The sequence below is a fragment of the Chrysoperla carnea genome, chromosome X, assembly GCF_905475395.1.
Source record: "Chrysoperla carnea chromosome X, inChrCarn1.1, whole genome shotgun sequence".
In the NCBI taxonomy this organism is placed as follows: Eukaryota; Metazoa; Arthropoda; class Insecta; order Neuroptera; family Chrysopidae; genus Chrysoperla; species Chrysoperla carnea.
Genome location: NC_058342.1, coordinates 21,405,801 through 21,425,581, shown reverse-complemented (window position 1 = coordinate 21,425,581; position 19,781 = coordinate 21,405,801). Strand labels below are relative to the sequence as shown.

The 19,781-nt window shown below is 30.9% G+C and overlaps 1 protein-coding gene across 1 annotated transcript in view; it reads left to right on the top strand.

Annotated features, from left to right (window-relative positions):
• Positions 1-919: 919 nt before the first annotated feature.
• The window catches only part of LOC123303001 (dynein axonemal heavy chain 5), a 48,784-nt gene continuing 29,922 nt past the window's right edge, over positions 920-19,781 (top strand). The window contains exons 1-16 of the mRNA XM_044886096.1: positions 920-991; positions 1,064-1,286; positions 1,991-2,005; positions 2,425-2,817; positions 5,736-6,187; positions 6,639-6,746; positions 7,568-7,690; positions 8,380-8,861; positions 9,023-9,503; positions 10,326-10,514; positions 10,590-10,980; positions 11,687-11,847; positions 11,962-12,120; positions 16,516-16,833; positions 17,988-18,229; positions 19,062-19,248. Of these exons, the coding sequence (XP_044742031.1) occupies positions 920-991; positions 1,064-1,286; positions 1,991-2,005; positions 2,425-2,817; positions 5,736-6,187; positions 6,639-6,746; positions 7,568-7,690; positions 8,380-8,861; positions 9,023-9,503; positions 10,326-10,514; positions 10,590-10,980; positions 11,687-11,847; positions 11,962-12,120; positions 16,516-16,833; positions 17,988-18,229; positions 19,062-19,248 (3,996 nt within the window). The remainder of the gene's footprint in view (positions 992-1,063; positions 1,287-1,990; positions 2,006-2,424; positions 2,818-5,735; positions 6,188-6,638; positions 6,747-7,567; positions 7,691-8,379; positions 8,862-9,022; positions 9,504-10,325; positions 10,515-10,589; positions 10,981-11,686; positions 11,848-11,961; positions 12,121-16,515; positions 16,834-17,987; positions 18,230-19,061; positions 19,249-19,781) is intronic.

The window sequence follows — 19,781 nt, the reverse complement described above, 5'->3', positions numbered from 1 at the left end:
CAAGGGTTTTATTGTTAAAAGTAAGTGATTTATATTAAAATATTCTGTCTGGATATAAATTTTATTAAACTAAACGATTTTCTAACAAGAAAAAGGATAATAGAAGCTATTAGAATAGAATTAAACCCTTATCTCGAACATTCTTTTAACCATAAGCCTCTAGAACAACCTCATGGTATAAAAGGAGGCTCTCTCGGCGACTTGAGTCAGTCTTTCTTGAGAAACCACAGAGTTTGGATTTAAAAAGAAGCGAAAGCAAGAATAAATGGAAAGCATATTAATCAAAGAGTGTTCTGATACTAGAAATTTCGAAATTCGACGATACATAAACCAAAATCCAGTGACTTTCCGTTAGCCTGATCGTGTTTACAGTCTAGTCGAGAGAAATTAAGAGTGAACAGTATCAATATCTAAGATAGAAATCTATAATATTTACGTTAAAAAATGGATCCTTAAATATTATTCATACCATTAAACATGATATATTTATTTTAACCCGAGCAACGCCGGGTTTGGCTGTTATAACTAAATAATTAATTACATTCTTGAATTTTTTGAATGATTAATTATCGTGATTGTTAATCTAAACAAATATATCTTTAGAATTCAAAATTAGGACAAAGTTAAAAGAGTTGAATCAAGATATAAAATTTTGTAACAATGTGTACTTTTTAAAATAATTACCTATACAAATCATTTTTATAATGTGTTTCATACTTACAGTATATATATGTTATTTTGTGGCTTTGCTTTTGTTCCTACTTTATCTATTCGAGTATTCGAATAGAAACAGTACCCCTAGTTTGTTTCTAGTACTCTTTGTGTAAAGACCATGACTAAAATTTTAGTCTAGATCTTAATAATTTTTTATTTCATTGTTTTTATATTTAAAATACAAACTCATCATAATAATTAAAAAATGTTTGTTCATGTAGAAGCTCTTTTTGGAAGTGAGTCATCTTCAAGTGAAGATGAAGAAGATCTTGTGCAGGTGCTCATCTCAACTAAAAGAATTCAAAAATCTTAATTCATGTGTTTTGATTGTGTGTGTTTTTGCTTACAGAGGCGTCGAGAAGAATGTGAGCGGAAAGCTCGCCGTGGTGAAATGGATCCACGGCTCGAGTATACCTTTCAATTATTAATTGATGCAACAGGACTTCCTAGACATGAGATTATGGATCATGTGTTTGAGGGAAATATGTTGGATGAAATCAATCAGCTATTTTTACCAAATATGAGGAAAAGATTAATATGGTTTTATCAAGAAGTTCCTGACGAAGATGAAGGTGAGAAACTTATTGTGTAAACAACGTCAAGAAAAATATTTTTTGACTTATCGTACCTTATGAGTTGACTGATTTTGATTCTATCCGGTAAATTAAATTATTCTGAACATATTCTGAACTAGCGCATTTACTTATTTAAAGGTTAAAAGCTGAATTTGTTGACGATTTTTTTTTGGCTTTAAGCTTATTCAAACGTGGGCGATGTAAAAACTTTCGAAAGTAGTTATTAAAATGTTATCAAACACAATTGATGAAAGATATTTGGAATAAAATTTCAAATCTACTCCAATTCGGTTACAATTTACCCCTTATCATTATCAATTAGTTAATTCGTTAATTGGAGCGCTATGAATCTCCTAGCGTGAACCAATCAGTATTTTATTTGACCAACTAGTGTTAAACAAGTGATTTTGTGTAAAAAAGTTCAATTCAACAAGTGAAAACAAACAGTTGACTGAATTAACTGTTGAAATACCATGTATAGACAATGTTGTTTACTCTGTCACAATAAACATACACACATGTCACATCTACATAACTGATATTCTCATATAATACATATTATATAATTAGTGTCCTAAAGTAAACAGTGATGTTTACGAAAAAATGTTTCAAACAAAAGTTGTTTATTTTTGAATAATATTCTTTTACTTTTATTTTGAATAATCACTAACGGTTAACAAGATGGGTCCTACGGACTCAAGACCCAGTTGACCTAAGTTGCTCTTTTACGAAGTCGATCTCACTTTTTATGTCTTAGGTACGTTATAAAAATTTCAGCTTAATATTTCTTTTCGTTTTGCGACAGACAGACAGACAATCGGAAATGGACTAATTAGGTGATTTTATGAACTCCTACACCAAAATTTTGTTCATAGCATCAATATTTTTAAGCGTTACAAACTTGGAACTAAAGTTAATATACCTTGATATATATACATGGTATAAAAATACATGATTATGAACAGCATAATATAAGTATCGGTTAGTATCAAAATTAGATATTTGTAATAGTTAATTGATGACTACAACAAAAATACCTATTACTCATCTAATATAGATGACTCACCCGGAGATAAAACGAAAACATTGCCATCAATAAGGGGACCTGGAGTACCTGGATCATCTGGAATACAAGCAGTAACATCACCAACTACTTCGGGAGCGGTGTCATCAACACCCCCTGGTGTGGCTTTATCAGCAACACCAGAGGAAGATACAAACACAGCACATAAAAAGCTATTTTTAACTGATGGCTATGATACAGCACTAAATGGAATTTGTATTTATATGTTTCGTATTAATACATCTAAACAATTGCCAGAAGAAGGTTTTCAAAAAGATCTATACTGTGGTATATTGGATGCAGAGAAAATTGGTTTAGTCACGTGTATTGAACGTATTATGGAAGTGGTATTTATGGAAGCATTAGCATATCCAGCATTAGATGTTGACGATGATGACTGTTCATGTCCAATGATTAAAAATCAGTTATTACCTGGATTAAGATCATTTTGTAGTGCGTTAAAAGGTAAGTCTTTATTATTATAGGTAGAAAATTTCAGGAACAACTGTAACCCGATCATCTTAGGCAAAAAAAGTGGTCAATCTCGTAATTTAACGGAATAAGCTGAATTTTTATACAAACCTTTATTTTGATAGTACAAATGTTGTCTCAAAAGTCACATATGGTCACGTGTGCGCGTAGATATTCAAAGTCAACGGTAGCGAAAATCAGTTTTTCTGAATATGTCCTTTCTTTTTCCTTCAAACGTATTAACATTTATTATAAAAGTGCTAGAGGATAAAATTTTCTACAAATTTTGCCTGAAACTTTTTTTGTACGTTGAACCGTTTTTGAAATAGAGGGCGCAGAAGATGGAGCACTCAGCTTAACGTACTTCAGTGCTGGATCAATATTTATAAATATAAGGTATTCAATAATTATTTAAGTAGTATTTAATGAATAATTAAGGAAAAAAACTGCATAATAGACTGGGATTCAAGATTGACCATGTCTATTATAGGGTTTTTTTACTTACTGATTGAAGCTACTGGCAAATTTTCAACTGTCTATCTTTTATAGTTTTGGAGAAAAAGAATACCAAAGTTTTGTCCTAATTTGCGCCCTCACGGGTAAACAGTGATGTTTACGAAAAAATGTTTCAGGAAATAGTTTTTTTATTTTTTATGGGAACATTTTTTACATTTAAACTATTGTTCTATCCTTACAGACCCAAGACCCAATTGACCTATGTTGCTCATTTACGAAGTCAAACTCACTTTTTTCACCCTGAGCACGCTATTAAAATAAGCTTAATTAAAATATCTGTTTTCGTTTCTGAATTATCGTGTTGGCGAACGGAAAGATAAACGGAGGGGGACTAATTAAGTGATTTTATGAACATCTGTACCAAAATTGTGTTCGTATTTATCAATATTTTTACAGTTAAAAATACTTGGAACTAAAATTAGTATACCTTGATATATATGTCATATATATCAAGTATAAAAGTACAAAATATTTACCTATGATTTATTTTAACAAGAGTTTATATATACAGGGTCAATCAGGAAAATTAGTCAGGGCGTTTTTTTTAAAGGAGTAGCCTCATTGATTTATACAATATCAAAAGAGCTGAAACAATATTCTTATTTAATCTATTTAAATAAACACTTTTATATGATGGGAGATTATTTTATTTAATAAGCAATTAACTTATACAAACAAAAAAATATTCTCTATCACCTCTTTATTAGTTTTTTTAATACTAAATTTGTACAATGAGTTTATTGCTATAAATAAACAACAAAATGATAAACTTGTTTAAGGATGTATGAGCATGACAGCAATGTTTGATTTAAAGGCTCAAAATTTGTTTGTAGGTAGTCTTTTACTCAAAGAATATGTGGTTAAAATTTCAGCTTAGGTATCCGTGCAAATTTTTAAGAAAAAAGTCATTAAAAATCGATATAAAATACATTGGCTCTTATGGAGGAATCTCAAAAAACGACATATTTTGGAAGTTTTTGATAATTTTCATTTGGAATGAATGATTAAGGGTTGAAATTATTTTTATCTTATTTTCAACTTTGATGATGAATTTTGTTATAACTTCATGAATGTAGACGAAAAATAAGAATAAAATTTTTCGATATGTGTCTTGGTTTTCGAAATATCGAAAGCTAAATAATTAAACAAAATTTTCAATTTTCGATATTTTGAAAATTAAGCCAGATATCGAAAAATTTTATTCTTACTTTTCGTCTTATATCGTCAAGTAATAATATAAATTTATCATCAAAATTTTAAAATATCTATTTTTAAATTTGTGCCCCCACTACCATGCTCATACATCCTTAAGTATTAACTCCTACATTAAAAAGTGCCTATGACGTGCTTTGCCGAAGGACCCGGTATATAACTATGTACATAGTAAAATATGAATGTATAATGAAATATATATGTTTGTATTTTTTAAATAGAGGTTTACAAGAAATATAACTATTTACTGTAACATTTATGTGAACTGATTTTTTGTGATTAAAATAGAGTTGCACACATTGCGGGTTTAATCCAAAATAGGATGCCATGTCTCGAAATTGATTCTATGCAACATTGGTGATCAGATAATTTGTTGGTAAAAATTTACCAAGCGACAACATCCGAAAAATGTTTTTGCTTACTTTACAAATCAAGTGAACAACGTGAATCTTAAAATTTAGATTTTTATCATGAAAAAATACCAAACAATTTGATCTCCCTGTTTAATGCTTACCAAATACGTTAGTGTCAAGGATTCATATATTTCGCTTATATTACTCATCTATGTTACTCCAATTATTGGCTAGTAGATAATAGTTGTATCATCGGCGAAAAGATAAAGAAATATAAACTTAAAACAGTAGCGATTCCAAAACCGAACCTTGTGGTACTCCTCCGAAAACAGTAAAAAAAAAATTAAGCATTGTCATTTTTAAAGTTTCCTTGAATAACTGCTCATATTAATTAACTGTTTATTGTTCTGTTTTTGAGATAGTAATTTTTAAAACATTATGCCACATGCATCTAATTTCGTAAGATCTAATATCCATCTCATTTTGTAAGTAGAAAATTAATAGCGACACAATCAAATGCTTTGATTAAATCTAGGAAAACTTGATTAAACCATTGCTCGTGAATAATTCAGATGTTACGTAAATATACCCCAATTCAGAGGGGGTGGTTGAAAATTTTACACCTAAAGTGGAGGAACGTGGCCAAGGAAATTTGATTCAGCTTGTTTGAAACAATAATTCCTCTGCATTTTAAATACTTTGACTAAAACACATTTGCCACCATAAGAATTGTGTAAGAGCTTTAGGTACATTCAAAAAACTTCCTAATAATTTTTATTTATATCGCACGCACATTGATGTCAGGTTGCAATTAATGCACTTTTTTTTCAGTTTGTGAAGAAGTTTGCAAAGAAGAAAATGTCTTAGAAATTGAAGAAATAATTGTATCAAATTTAGATGGTGAACAATTACGCGAAGCTGCATTCACACCAGAAACAATTAAACGTTTAGAAGAGCGAGTAATGAATTGGGCAAAACGCATATCAGATTTATTACATGAAAGTGAACAACTACGACAAGAAAATCATTCTTCTGGGCCACAAGATGAGCTGGAATATTGGAAAAAACGTGCTGCGCAATTTTCACAATTAGTTAAACAATTGCAACATTTAGAAATACAACGTAGTTTATTATGCTTACATATATCTAGATCAAGAGTTTTCAAATATTGGAAAACATCTATTGATAAGAAAATTACTCTTTGTTATAATGAAGCCAAAGATAATGCTAAATATATTGAAGCAATGGAGAAATGTTGTCATTCATTATATTTAGATGAACCAGTAATGCAAAAATATTCTATCAGTTTTATCAGGGCCGTAACGAGGGTACATAGCGTCAGTGGCAAATATTAAGGTTTCGTCTTATATTTATCGAGATCGGCTCTAACGATTTTGATAAAAATTCGTATACAGATAGTATTTAAAATAATAAATTTAATAACAAATATAGCAAGTTAAGTCATACACCACAGTTTACTTTCGGCTTAGAGTGTTAGCTTTCATTTATTTTTTATATGTTTATAATTTTATTTTCTATAGTATGTTTTTCTACAAATTATGACATTTATAATATTGTAAATTAATAAGCGCATTTTACATGATTCTTTACTAACTTTTTGTTTTGGGACTCAATTTCGGTTGTGTCAGTGACGAGTGCCTCCTTTGCCACGCCCAAGTTACGAACCTGAGTGTTATTATTTTTAAAATTTTTAATTGTTTCTAAAATTTTTAGACAAACATGAAAGATTCAATTTTGGGTATGTTACAAACTGTTAGACTTATACATAGTGTGTCACAGTTCTACAATACATCTGAAAGAATATCCTCTTTAATGGTTAAAGTGAGTATGTATTCTTTTATATTAATGCACCGGAAACGCGTAACAATAAGTATGAACGAGGAGTGTTATTCTAATCAACTTTATTATTGTGATTTCTTATACAAGCAAATTAAAAAACAAATTTACCCCATTACAGTCATTCTGAGCAACTTTGAGCGATGCCTGGTCAAACATTTTCCATTCTTAAAGCCGAACAAAATATAATAAATGCATGTATCGAACAAAAAGTAAGCAGTTGATAGACAATAAAAGCATCGGATGGTCGCCATATTGAATTTTCATTACTGCCATATCTGCAAATCGCGTTTGGATGCGTTTGGTCTCTAGTGTGCCACATAGGAACACACAAGTATTCTTTTTCACAATATGTTGTCTGGAGGTCGCCAGATTGTAGGAACACAAACTTTCACAATATGGCGTCTAGTGGTCGCCATATTGAATTTTCATTACTGCCATATCTTCAGTAGGGGGGTAGATAATATTTGTTTGTGGGCGTATATTATTAAATTTATATTATATCCGCCAAAAAATATTATCTATTCCTTCTCTAAGTTTTTTTTTTCAATACTAAATCTATACAATGATCTTATTGACAAGAAAATGAGCTTGTATAAACATGAAATTTGTTTTTTACACATTGCAATGTAAAAAGATGATTAAAAATATAGTTGTATGTTATCTTATTAATCTTCCTTAAAAAAAAAAACGTCTTAGACTATGCTGAAAAACCCTGTATATGGTATAAAAAATAATTAAGGCATTGGGGTAAATTTGAAGTTTTACCGTTTACTATATTTAAATTAATAAATGTTGTTGTATAGATTACAAATCAAATGATCGAAACATGTAAACAATATATAACATCACGTGGCAAAGATACTATTTGGTCACAAGATCGAGATGTAGTACAAGAAAAAATATTACATTGTATCAATTTAAATCGAGTAAGTAACGAATATATATTTAAAAGACGCAATTAGTCTAAGTGTTGCCGTATTTATAAACATCAAAATACTAACCACCAAACTTTTGATAATTAAGTTGTAGAGAGAAAAAAGAAAGGGTCATGGCTAGGGATGCGATTTAACCCGTAAAATATATATTTAACTTAATTTACCAATAAACTAGAGGTAAATTAACCGGGCCATTCACCAATAAGCTTTTAATGCCATCTAGAATATCTACAACGTATTATCGGAGCTATTAAGCATAACGCGGGATATATAAATTATAAATATTAAATGAAATTTTGAATTCCTATTATTAAAAAAACGGTTTCGAAATCACGGGTGTAACACATCAACCGCGAATGCCTTTCGCGTGGTCCTTTTGCCCAGTCAATCTTCTTTGCCCGGTCAATATTGAATACGCGAAAGTCTTTTTTTTTTTCTTACAGCCAATCATTAATCGACGGAAACCGTTTTTTCTCCAGACATTTTGAAATCCATGACATGTTTCTTACAATATACTTTTTTTTCAAATCTCCCGAAACGATGTATTTTTTTGATCCGTGTTGCTTAAGAAAAAATATCTTGGATCTGCACAACGACCAAAAACACACGGTTGATATTTTGATGTTTATGACCACACCAACTCTCAGATTAAATAATAATAAAATTAAATAATTTAACAGGTGTACCGACGTACATATACGATTGTCAAATCTCAGCCTTTTATTCGTGGAGCAGAACCATTAAACTTCTCCGAAAACTACGTCTTTGGAAAATTTGATACATTCTGTAATCGTCTATCAAAAATTATTGCTATGTTCAAACTAGTTGATGATTACACAAAATTATTTGAAAAGCGTGTTGAAGGCCTCCTTCTAGGTGAAACATTGGAAGATGTTTTACAAATCTTTGATGAAACCAAAAAAGTTGTTACATCGAAACAATATGATTATTTGGATCAACGTAACACAGAATTTGATAAAGATTTTACAACGTTTACAAAACGTATCAATGAATTAAAAGATAAATTATGTGATTTAATTGAAGTGAATTTTTCTACGGTTTGGGAAACACCACAGGGATTACGCTTTTTACCTCGTTTTGAAAAAGTTAGTGAAAAAGTTCCACTAACTGATATGAATGATAAATATGATCGTGTTTTAAGGTAAATAGATCAATTACAGTGGAATCTGGTAACTGCGACCTCAAGGTACCCGAAAATTTGTCTCACTTATAGTGATATTCCATTTACCCAGTGTCTCAGATATCCACGTTTAGCATGTTTTCCTAAAAACTGTTCTTTAATCACAATTTTCTTTTATTCAGGTATTGCGATCACGAAACAGATCGTATATTGAAATTATTTAAAAAACAACGTGATAATCCACCACTAGCTAGAAATTATCCACCAATAGCTGGACGAATTAGATGGTGTCGATCATTACAGATACATTTAAAAGAATTAGTGGACAGTATAAGTTCCCATCCTGTTCTGAGTACAAAACCTGCAACGTCCGATATTTTAAAACGTTATGACGTAACGTCAGAGACATTAAAAAATTATGAGAATGAGATGTTAGCCATTTGGATGGATCAAAATGTTTGTGAAGCTGATGTATGGTTAACACAACCATTGTTAAAGCTAGATCAACAAACAGGATGTATACGTGTCAATTATTGTACTGGAATTGCGTTAGTTATACGTGAAGCTGATTGTTTGGCAAAATTGAATTTAGCAATGCCAATTGTTGCACGAACGTTATTAACAAAGCGTGAACATTTTGAAAAAATTAATAATTATTTACATGTAAATATATTGCCATTATTTATATTTTGAGATTTCAAAAAAGATGAAAATATTGAGTTTGCCAACAAAAATAATATGTTTTTATAGTTAAATAAAACAAGAAATTCACTTACCGTCGAAATTAACCACTCATCCCCCATTCACTTTGTTAATATTAGTCAAATCGCGAAGAAAAAGAAGCGTTTAGAAGTTTGAAATGTCTAATTTTAATATTTTGAAAGAACAAATGCTTTTCAGCATAGCGACCAAAAGCAATATTGGGTACAAAATTTATTTTGTATTGCCGTGCAGTCCGACACCAAATTAACAACGAGAAACATACATAATAAGAGTAATTACGATTAGCTAATTCATATTGATGATGACTACTTGGTAGTCGAAATACGTATTTTTAAAACACAAAAAACTTATCTAGGAAATTGGGGCAAAAATAGAAGTTTATTTCAAAATATCCTAGAGTTCTCATTTAATATGTTCGATAATATTTATAAAGTCCTATATACACTAAAATAAGTCCCATAAACACTAAAATCATGAACAAAATCAATCCTCACTACTCTAGTTACTGAGGTCAAATCCATCGTGGTTGGAGTTCAGCAATCATAATGCTAATTTTTGCTTTTTCGACCCTGATCACGCGATAGCCCGGCCGCCCTGCAAAGCCTTCTAAGCCCGTCATTACCGGGCGAGCCCGAGCAGGTGGCAACCCTAACTTTAATTGAAAATGAAATACATTATTTTCAATTTTATTTGAAATCCCTTATTTGTTATAATTATTGCAATTTTTTATTACAATAGCACAAAAATATAATTTAATTTTAGTACATGGTAAAAAGATTTTTAACAACTGTTAAATCGGTAAAATTAGAAGTACGTCCATTATTTTTACCTCATTTGTTACGCTTGTCTTCAATGTTAACACCTGCATTTCAATCCTTAAATTGGGCTGGAAGGAAATGGGAACCTTTTGTTGAAAAAACTATTGAGGCTATTAATAATTTTGAAATATTGGTAAGTACTTAAAGATGATACTTGGATTATAATTTTTTTTAACTAAATATTTGACATTTAAATTTGAATAAATAGATGAATCGTGTTCATGATGTCTACTCAAATCGAATACTCGAAGTTCTAGCAACAATGCAAGAAGTAACATTACATGCATTACCTGCAAATGGTGAACAATGGACTATTGAACAATTTATCGAACAATCTGAAGTCATAAGCCGTACATCAGCATCTACATTACACCGTAAAAGTTTAATGGTAGAAGAAGCAGTTGAAGAAATTTTACAATTAGTGAAAAATGCAGCAAAATATTTTGAAAGTGAACAACCTTCAGAGCTTGATGCATTGTTTCAACCAGATGCAAATCAAGATAGCAATAAATCAATGGATGTTGATAATAATCAGACGTCTAATCAAAATCAAGATTGGAGTCAAGTTTATCAATGTTTTGAACAACCACACATTTTAGGTGAGGAAATAATGGGCGTCGCCAAGAGAAGGGGAGCAGTTAGGGGCAGCTGCCCCCTCTAGAGATTCACAAAAATGGTTCAAAGCACCCATTTGCTTAAAAAAAGTAAAATTCTACTGAATTCAAAATTTCAGTTATCGGATGAGTTTAGTGAGAAATTAGAATCAGTCGGCCAATCTTAGGTGGACGGAAGAACGTGGTACTACAAGACAGATATCGTCTGAGTACAATCGTATGCGTACCGAAGATCACTTTTAAGGGCCTCTATTAGCAAAATTGTTTTGGATACTACAGGACAGTGGCTACGTGGCAGGCATGCTGAGCGCCTGGGCTGGACAGTGTACCATGACTACTGCACTTGTCACGAGGAGGTGGACTCGCTTGAGCCTCAAGTTCGTTGACGTCAAAGCACTCTTGTTGTTCCTAAACAGCTCCAAATGGTTCATGAAGTTGGCCGGGGATGGGCCAACTATCTTTTGTTATCACAACGGACTCTTTGGTCTAACTGTGCCCCATACCAGGAAAGCCACTCTAACCAAACCTAACCTAGCAATCAAGCTACCTACAAATTTTCAACTTACCATCAACGAAGTAACCGACTCTACCCACAAAAAAATTAGCTGGTTAGCCATCCGGCAACAACTGGTCACTAATTCGTTTTGTTTAATTTTTTCTAAATTTTAAATTTGTTCCTAATCTATTTTAGTAACTGGTGGTGCAGGTGTACCAAAAGCTATACGTGATTTAGTTCGAAATGCAGCAAATGAAATGCGACGCTACTACAGTCGTAAAGTTATTGATGTATTAATAAAAGTTACACGAAACTCTTTGGAGATCATACGTAAAAAATTTTTACCACCTGAATCTATGTCGGATGGTGGAGGAGGGATTGGTGGAAATGGCGATGGGAATACCGAGACTTCATCTGTATCATCGAGTGTAGTCGGAGATACATCGGATTCAAAAGAAAACAGCGAATACAATGAACCGTTATTTATTGTACATGCAATATTAAATATACCAAATATATGCTTAAAACCAAAATTAGACGAAGTGCAGGAAGCTTTAGTGATTGCTAGTAAACATATTACTGGAGTATCACGAGGCGTAGGTCAATGGACCGGGGCTAAAACTAAACAGGTATGTTTATCAATGATTTTTTGTTTTTTATACTATTATAACGTATAGAAAATGTCTAAGCAAAAGAAGAGATGATGTTTAAAACTGCCTTATTCATATTTTAAAGTGCTTCGGCCGTCACGTGACTAGTCAACTTGGCAATTTGTATGGCGTAAATGTAATCAAATGCTCTAAGAATATCGTAAACTAGGTAATTTGTGTGACGTAAATGTAATAAAATGCTCTAAGAATATGGTAAAAGCGTCAAAAACGAAAGTTTTTTTATATTTTCTTTTTGGAAAGCGCCGCAAGGCAATGTTTTTTTTTTCATAAACAGAATCTGTGATAAATTTTATTCATGATGAAAACTTGTTTGAAGAAGAATCACCGATTAATTTTTATACAATTAACACTATTGTGAGTTCTTCCATAAGATACTGTGTTAAAAATCCCAGTTTTAAAATGAAATAATTCAAAATTTTGTCCCACAAGAAGCCTCAAAACTGTGTTTATTGTGATCACATGTATATAATTTAATAAATGATAAAAAAGTAATCGTTTGTAATAAGTACTTGCTAAATCATCTCTTCTTATTAACCAAAGTTGTAACACAATGAATGTCAGTGGTCTTTAACATTAAGTTGTTATTAAGTTTTAAATTTTTGTGTTCTACAATAATTATAAAGTATAACTATTCAAGAAATATATAATAATAATTTTCACAAGCCATAAACATTTTCTGGGTCCGACAAAAGATATTTGTCTCAATCAACATATTTTCTATGGGAATTATTTTTTTATATGTATCTTCTACTGGGCGTTAAAAGTGACAAGGAAGGTGGATCATAATTCCTTTTTCCTTCCGACTGTTAAAGTTTCTGCAATAGTCCTACTATACTGCTTCAAGTATTCAGCATGTTTGCCTCTCAGCTTTTAACTTCTCAAAAAATCTCAAGAGTCAAAAACTCTTTAGAATGGCTCAAAATACAATTTGGGCAAAACACTCTTCTTGGGACACTCTTCGAGAAAAACATCTTCCACCAGCTCCTATAAAAATCTACCGGCACGGAGTTTTTTCCTGGGTTGGACTGATTTCTCGGTTTCGTTTCCTACATTATTTGGGGAGTAAAAATTTTGAAAAATTAGATTTTATCCCACTGACATTCATTTCTTATTTACTTAGTTCTAGAATAATTATTAAGTCCATGTTTGTTTATTTTTTGTAAATACAATACACAAAACTAATTTATTTAGAGTGGCTCTGTAATATTCACCAGTATACTGGCCAGTGCTAATGACGCCATAAACCGACGCCATACTGGCGAATCGTTCTGAAATATACTGGCCAGTGCGTGTAATTACGTCAATTACGAGTGAGTATTTTTTACAATATGGAGCCGACTTCTGACGACATGAGCACTGGCCAGTATACTGGTGAATATTACGGAACACCCTTAAGTTCTACAAATAAAATATGAATGAATGTTAATCCCACACATTGTCATGTACTTACTTTTATTGCTGATCACATATAAATGCAATTAAAAAAAAAAAAAATTGTGTTCGTCCACTAAGTTCAGCATTCAACCTCTTGTTTAAATTGTTTAACAGCATGTAAGTTATGAACGGTTATGAACTAGGAATGTTTTTTAATTCATGTAATTTGATTCGCACTATATTTAAATCTAAAACAAATATTTTTAAAACACGATGGTAATGTGAATTTAAAAGGTAGATTTCGAAGTTGAAGTAGAGTAAAAATCAATAAATAATATATACAACTGATATTGACATGAAATTGACGTTAGAAATTTAACTCGTGATATAACTTCTTTTTCAACAAAAACAACTAAACTTTATTTATTAAAAATAATTACAGAAACTTAACAAAATAAAATAAAATATGTAGAAAAGGTTTATTTTATGTTGGGTCTTACAAACAAAGAGAGTAAATAATAATACATATATACATGTAATAATATTTATTCTCTTTGCTTGTAAGGTCCAACATAAAATAAACCAACTCTACATCATGTTTTCTGTCAAATGTTATTAGCACATTGTGCTTTCATCCTTATATTATTCTTTTTTTGCTTATGCTTTAGAAAATTAAGGATATATTGATGTTTTCGGCATATCAAAACACAACACGCGTTGTGTTGAAGAATATTCCCGATTGCGAATTGTGTATTATAAAGTATTACAAAATTTGAACATTAGTATAAATCGGGAATATTCGTCAACACAATGTGTGTTATGTTTTGATCTGTCGAAAACATTATAAGTATTGCATTATTTCAATTGGAATGTGTTTATGGGATAAGGTTTGGTTTGTTTTACAAGAAAAAATGGAGGGAAAACCTGTTTTACTTATTGTGGATTACTTTATTTTATTGCGAATATTGAAAAAAATTATAACACTCTTTCTACCTATAAAGCTAATCACGCTAATCGCGTTAAATCAGTTTTCGAAATCTACCTAAAATTTACCATTGATTAATAATATTAAATTGATTAGTTTTACCATCCTTTACCTTCAAAAGCGATTATTACAAAGAATTATAAAAAGAGTTTAAGGTTTTTGAGCAAAAAAGTCCAAAACTTCAAAGTACTAGTTTTCTAATGAGCCTGATAAGATTTTAGATAACGTCTTTTTTTTTTTTTAAATGGCGGCCAGGTGAAAAAACACCTAAAATACGAAAAAATTTTATTTTTTTTTCATGTTTTAAAAACGAAAATTAGGGGAGTTATACAAGTTTTTACAAAACAATATGCCAGGGCTTAAAAAGAGGCAGTGTAAGTTTGCGAATGATATAAAAAAATTTTTAGTGCTATGATTATTTCAAAAGATGGAAGATTTTAAACCCAGAAGTGTCAATTTTGCTCGGGAAGTCAATATCTTGGTCCAAGCCCGTACGGGATTTTGTTTATATACTCATTTTCAAGAAAAATATACAAGCTTTCCAGTGCTTTAAACAAATTTTTTGTAAAATGATTTAAAAAATTTTGGTACGCTTTTAAACTTTACATAAAATTTGGAGAAAACATTTCTCACCCTTTCAACCCTCCGTGCAAAGCGACAATGGGTGCAAAATTTTTTACCAGTAGATGCCAAAACTAGATTGTACAAGTTTTCAATTGAGCTATTGAAGTTCTGAATTCGATGATTTTTCGCAGAGATACAGCTGTTTGAAATTTAGATAAAATTTTGTGTAAAAATTTTGTTCTCTTAATAAATTGGAGCAGTTTATTTAACAAATGACAACTACCCGTGTTTAACCTTCACCATCTAACAATTACATGTTTCTTAGTACCTATATGTACTTGCGGCATATTGGACGACTTTATTCTCTCGATTATTCTATCAACCACCATAAAAGCTAAAAATAGGAATAATTATTAAGAACAAACTTGGTTAATTCACTTTGACCAATATATTAGCCTTTGCCCAGACATGGGCAAAACATTCTAAACTTTCGCTTCATTCATTAGACTGGTTGTGGCTTGGGTAATGATTGGTAAATCAAAACTGGGAGAGGCTTGGGAAAAAACTGGTAAACCAAGTCTTTATTAGTTTTAGTTGGAGCTTAGCCAGCAGTTGAAATTCTAATGCTATATTGGATTGTTCAATGGTGGTAAATCTTGATCCGGACACCAGTCTTGTGATTCCCAATTTGTTTGCCATAATGGAAACATTTTAAAAATCATATGGCTTGTTGATTTTGATTCCTAGTCAAAAGTTTATAAATGAAATTGTAGCTTCTGACTACTGAACAGCAAACAGAGGGAAATACTTTTTACCTCGTAAAGCTATAGGTATCTGCTGATATATTCTAAAATTGTATAGTTTGTTATTTTTTTGAAATCAAATATTCTTTTGCTTGTTTTCTTCGCTTTGATTTTAAATCCCGGGCTTGGAAAACTATGCAAATAATAGTACCTCTTAAAAAAAAAAAAAAAAAAAAAACTGGGATGGTAAAGTTAATTAATTACTACAAGATATAATCAAAAATTTTCCTAAAAATGATATTCACAAAATGAATTTTTATGTTTAATTCCTGAACCGAATCCTGTTATTCCTCGTAAATCCAAAACACACATGTGTACATATCACCCCAAATTAAATAACTACATTTTTGGGAATTTTAAATATTTTTTGCACAATTGCAACTTTGATTAAAACAATTTTAATCAACCGGCTTGTGTTTATTTTTTGAACGGATATTTTTTTTTATTCTTGATTTTTTGAATGATTTTTTTGTTAAACATCTATGAAATCGTTCGAGTTAATTCCTTATATCCTTGTCACATTGCTATCCCTGATTGTAATCCCTAATTCATATCATATGCATGCGGAATGAACTGACTGCAATCTGAATCAAATAAAAACCTGCATGTGGAATGCAACACGTACAGCGTCCAACTTGGAAGAAACTTGCTGGACGCAAATCTCAAGCAATATTAGAAGTTGTCTCTCGACTGGAGCAGGCTAGTGAAAATGTTGGCGGCGTTCAAGGCGGCGGCCATCATCATCACCGTGTTCATCAACAAAACTCTCAACAAATACCACGTGAAGGAATTCGTGTGTTTCGTAAACGCTTTTATCGTATGGCAGATGACAAAGAACCAGAATTTCCATTCCAACAACGTAATTTTTATAATCAAATTATGGAGAATAAGGAAATTTTAAAGTCAGTTACATTAATTACAACATGTACTGATAATATTAAAAAAGTAATTAATTATCTATATATATTTAAAGCACATTCAACAATTACGTTTAACAATTATACCTCCGAGAAAGATTGAACTATGTAGTTATAGTAATTACAAAAATTGTTGGCCCTTGGCGCAGGATATGGCGGAAAAATGAAATTGAGTGGGGCTAGGGGTTTGTTTAATATTCAATAATAATTAATGCATCATACTTAAATGCATCATAATAATCTCTAAAATAAAAATTTTTTACGCAAAGGATGTACTCTGAGTTTTATTCCTTTATAGAGATAATAATTTCTAAGCAATTTGTAGAGAAAGTAACGCTGTTGATGTTAACAAATGTAGCCAATGGATTGAAGACATGCCAGTTCTTCTGCGAAATTATTCTGCATATTTTTTACGCAGACGAAGCGGGTTTATTTCATAAGTGTCTACCCAATAAAACTTTCACTTTCAAAGGTGAGTTCTGTCATGGCGGAAAACTTAATAAAGAACACGTTACAGTACTACTAAATGCTTACATGTCAGGGACTGAAAAGCTGCTTATTCTATTAATCAGAAAATCTAAAACTTCAAGATGTTTGAAAGGTTTTAAAACATTGCATGTGAATTACCAAAATAATAAAAAATCATGGATGCCATTTTTTGATTCGTAATTAAGATTAAAACTCATTACTTTATACATTATTTTATTTCATAATCGCACCTCTATAACTGAAATAACCTGTATTCTGGCCTCTATTAATAGAACCCTCTGTAAATGACACAGATATTTATTTATACCTGATAACTAAGACACTGGTTAAGTGAAAATATCTTTAAGTAAGGCAAATTTGCATTTCAATTGATGTCTCACTTAACTAGGCTCCACTGTATTGGTAAAAATCATGTTGCCAAATACGCCAAAAATTGCAATTTTGTCGATATGAAAAACAGTTTAAAAAGACTTAACGCAATTGTTGAATGTTCCCTAATAAAAATGCATAAAAAAGGAATTACAAAGTTCTTGGGCACTCGAAATTTATTTAAGTTTAAAAGTAAAAACCAAAACAATTCAGAAAAGAGAAGGAACATTGTTTTGTCCTGAGTCTATTCAAGAAATTTGTATACAATTTCTAAAACAACCAGTTTAATTTATTTAGTAATAATAATTTTTACATTTTTATTAGGATATAAATGATTTTATGAATCGTTTCAAACCATATTCATTTTTATGGCGTAATGAGAAAAATAAACGCGAAATGTTGGCAGCTGGTTTAGCTGATTTTGATCGTTGGTTACGAAGACATAGTGAACTTGAAGCACGTTTAGAAACTGAACCACAAACAATTGGATTTTATAACAGTTTAAAAGTATCTGCAGATAAATTAAAAAGTGCATTATTACTTGAAATTAAAAATTCCACGCAAAGGTTAGTTTTAAATGTTATATGTTTATAATAATTGACACAATTTTAAACAATCTAAGAACAATGTGTCGCATTTAAGATGAAGACACCCTCATATTTTCCTTATTTAACTCATTAATTTTTATTTCTTGTTTGCAATGTAAAAGCAATGTCAAATCCAAATTTTCGATATCGGGAAACAGCCGGATGCCGAAAAATAAGAAAAACCTCGAAAATTTTGATCTTATTTCAACCGATTTTGACCCAAAAAGACTGATTTTTCATCAAAAACTGTAATATTTCTTTCTAAAGAAGGCTTAATTTGCAACAATTTGAGATCAAGCCGGTTCTTATAGGAACAAAAATTTCGAAGATACTGCTTTTCAAAGTTTGTCTATTTTTTCAAGTTATACGATTTTTCGTCAAATTTTCTTCTTGTAAACCGTTAGAGATAGAACAAAAGTGTAAATGTAAAAAATGTTTCTCATAAAAAAATAAACAACTTTTGGGTGACTCGTGAAGGCGCAAATTAGGACTAAATTTTACATTTAAACTTTTGTTCTATTTGTAACGGCTTACAAGACGGATATTTTTTCATTTCATTGAAGCTGAAAAAAATTCCATTTTAAAATTGGCATATCTCGGTCAATTTTGAAGCTAGTAAGTCAAAAATAAAACAAAAATGTGCACAATTAAATAAACTAGATCTTTTATTTTAACTTTTTTTATTTATTAGTTTTTTTTTTGTAATTTGTAAAAAACTGTAAAAACCAAACAACTACCCCACCCCCCTCAAAAAAGGGGTTAGGCGCACCCCTGAGAGGTCAAATGTAAAATAGCTCCACATGTATTTTAGGATTGGTCTGGTAATGAAGAAAAAATATCGTCGCGAAATGGATTACGTCTATGCAGTAATGGGTGAAATGCAACGTAAATTAGAACGGCAAATAAAAGATTTAGATGATGTACGTGTAATTATGGATACATTAGGTAAAATACGTCAACAAGAGGTTGATATGGAACTACGCATTGATCCAATTGAGGTAATTATTCCACTTATTGATCCAACCTTTCCATAAGCAAGTTTTTATATAGTAGTCGACTCGTGCGTAATTCTGCAGCTCACGGAAACTTCTAATTAGTCAAAATCGAAATGGATGGCTCGACAAACGGAAGTAGACTAACTAGATTAATTTTATGAACACCTATATCAAAATTTTGTTTGTAGCATCAATATTTCTAAGCGTTACAAACTTGGGATTAAACTTAATATACTCTAATATATTTCATATATAGGGTATAAAAACTAAAAAAATCATTTTTTACAAGTTTTTAGGAAAAGAGCCGCCATACGATAAAAGGGGGAAAAGGGGAATAGTAAAAAAAGAAATTTTTAGGTAAATCCTCCACACGAAAACACAAAAAAAGACCACGGGTCTCACCAGTATAAATCCGGGTTTCATTGTCTGTGACCCCCAAATGGTAAAATAGGTCTAATTTTAAAATAAAAATGTATTTTCGCGTTTTATATATACCTACAATTCATACTCTTGCCATTCTTCATAAAGCAACTTGC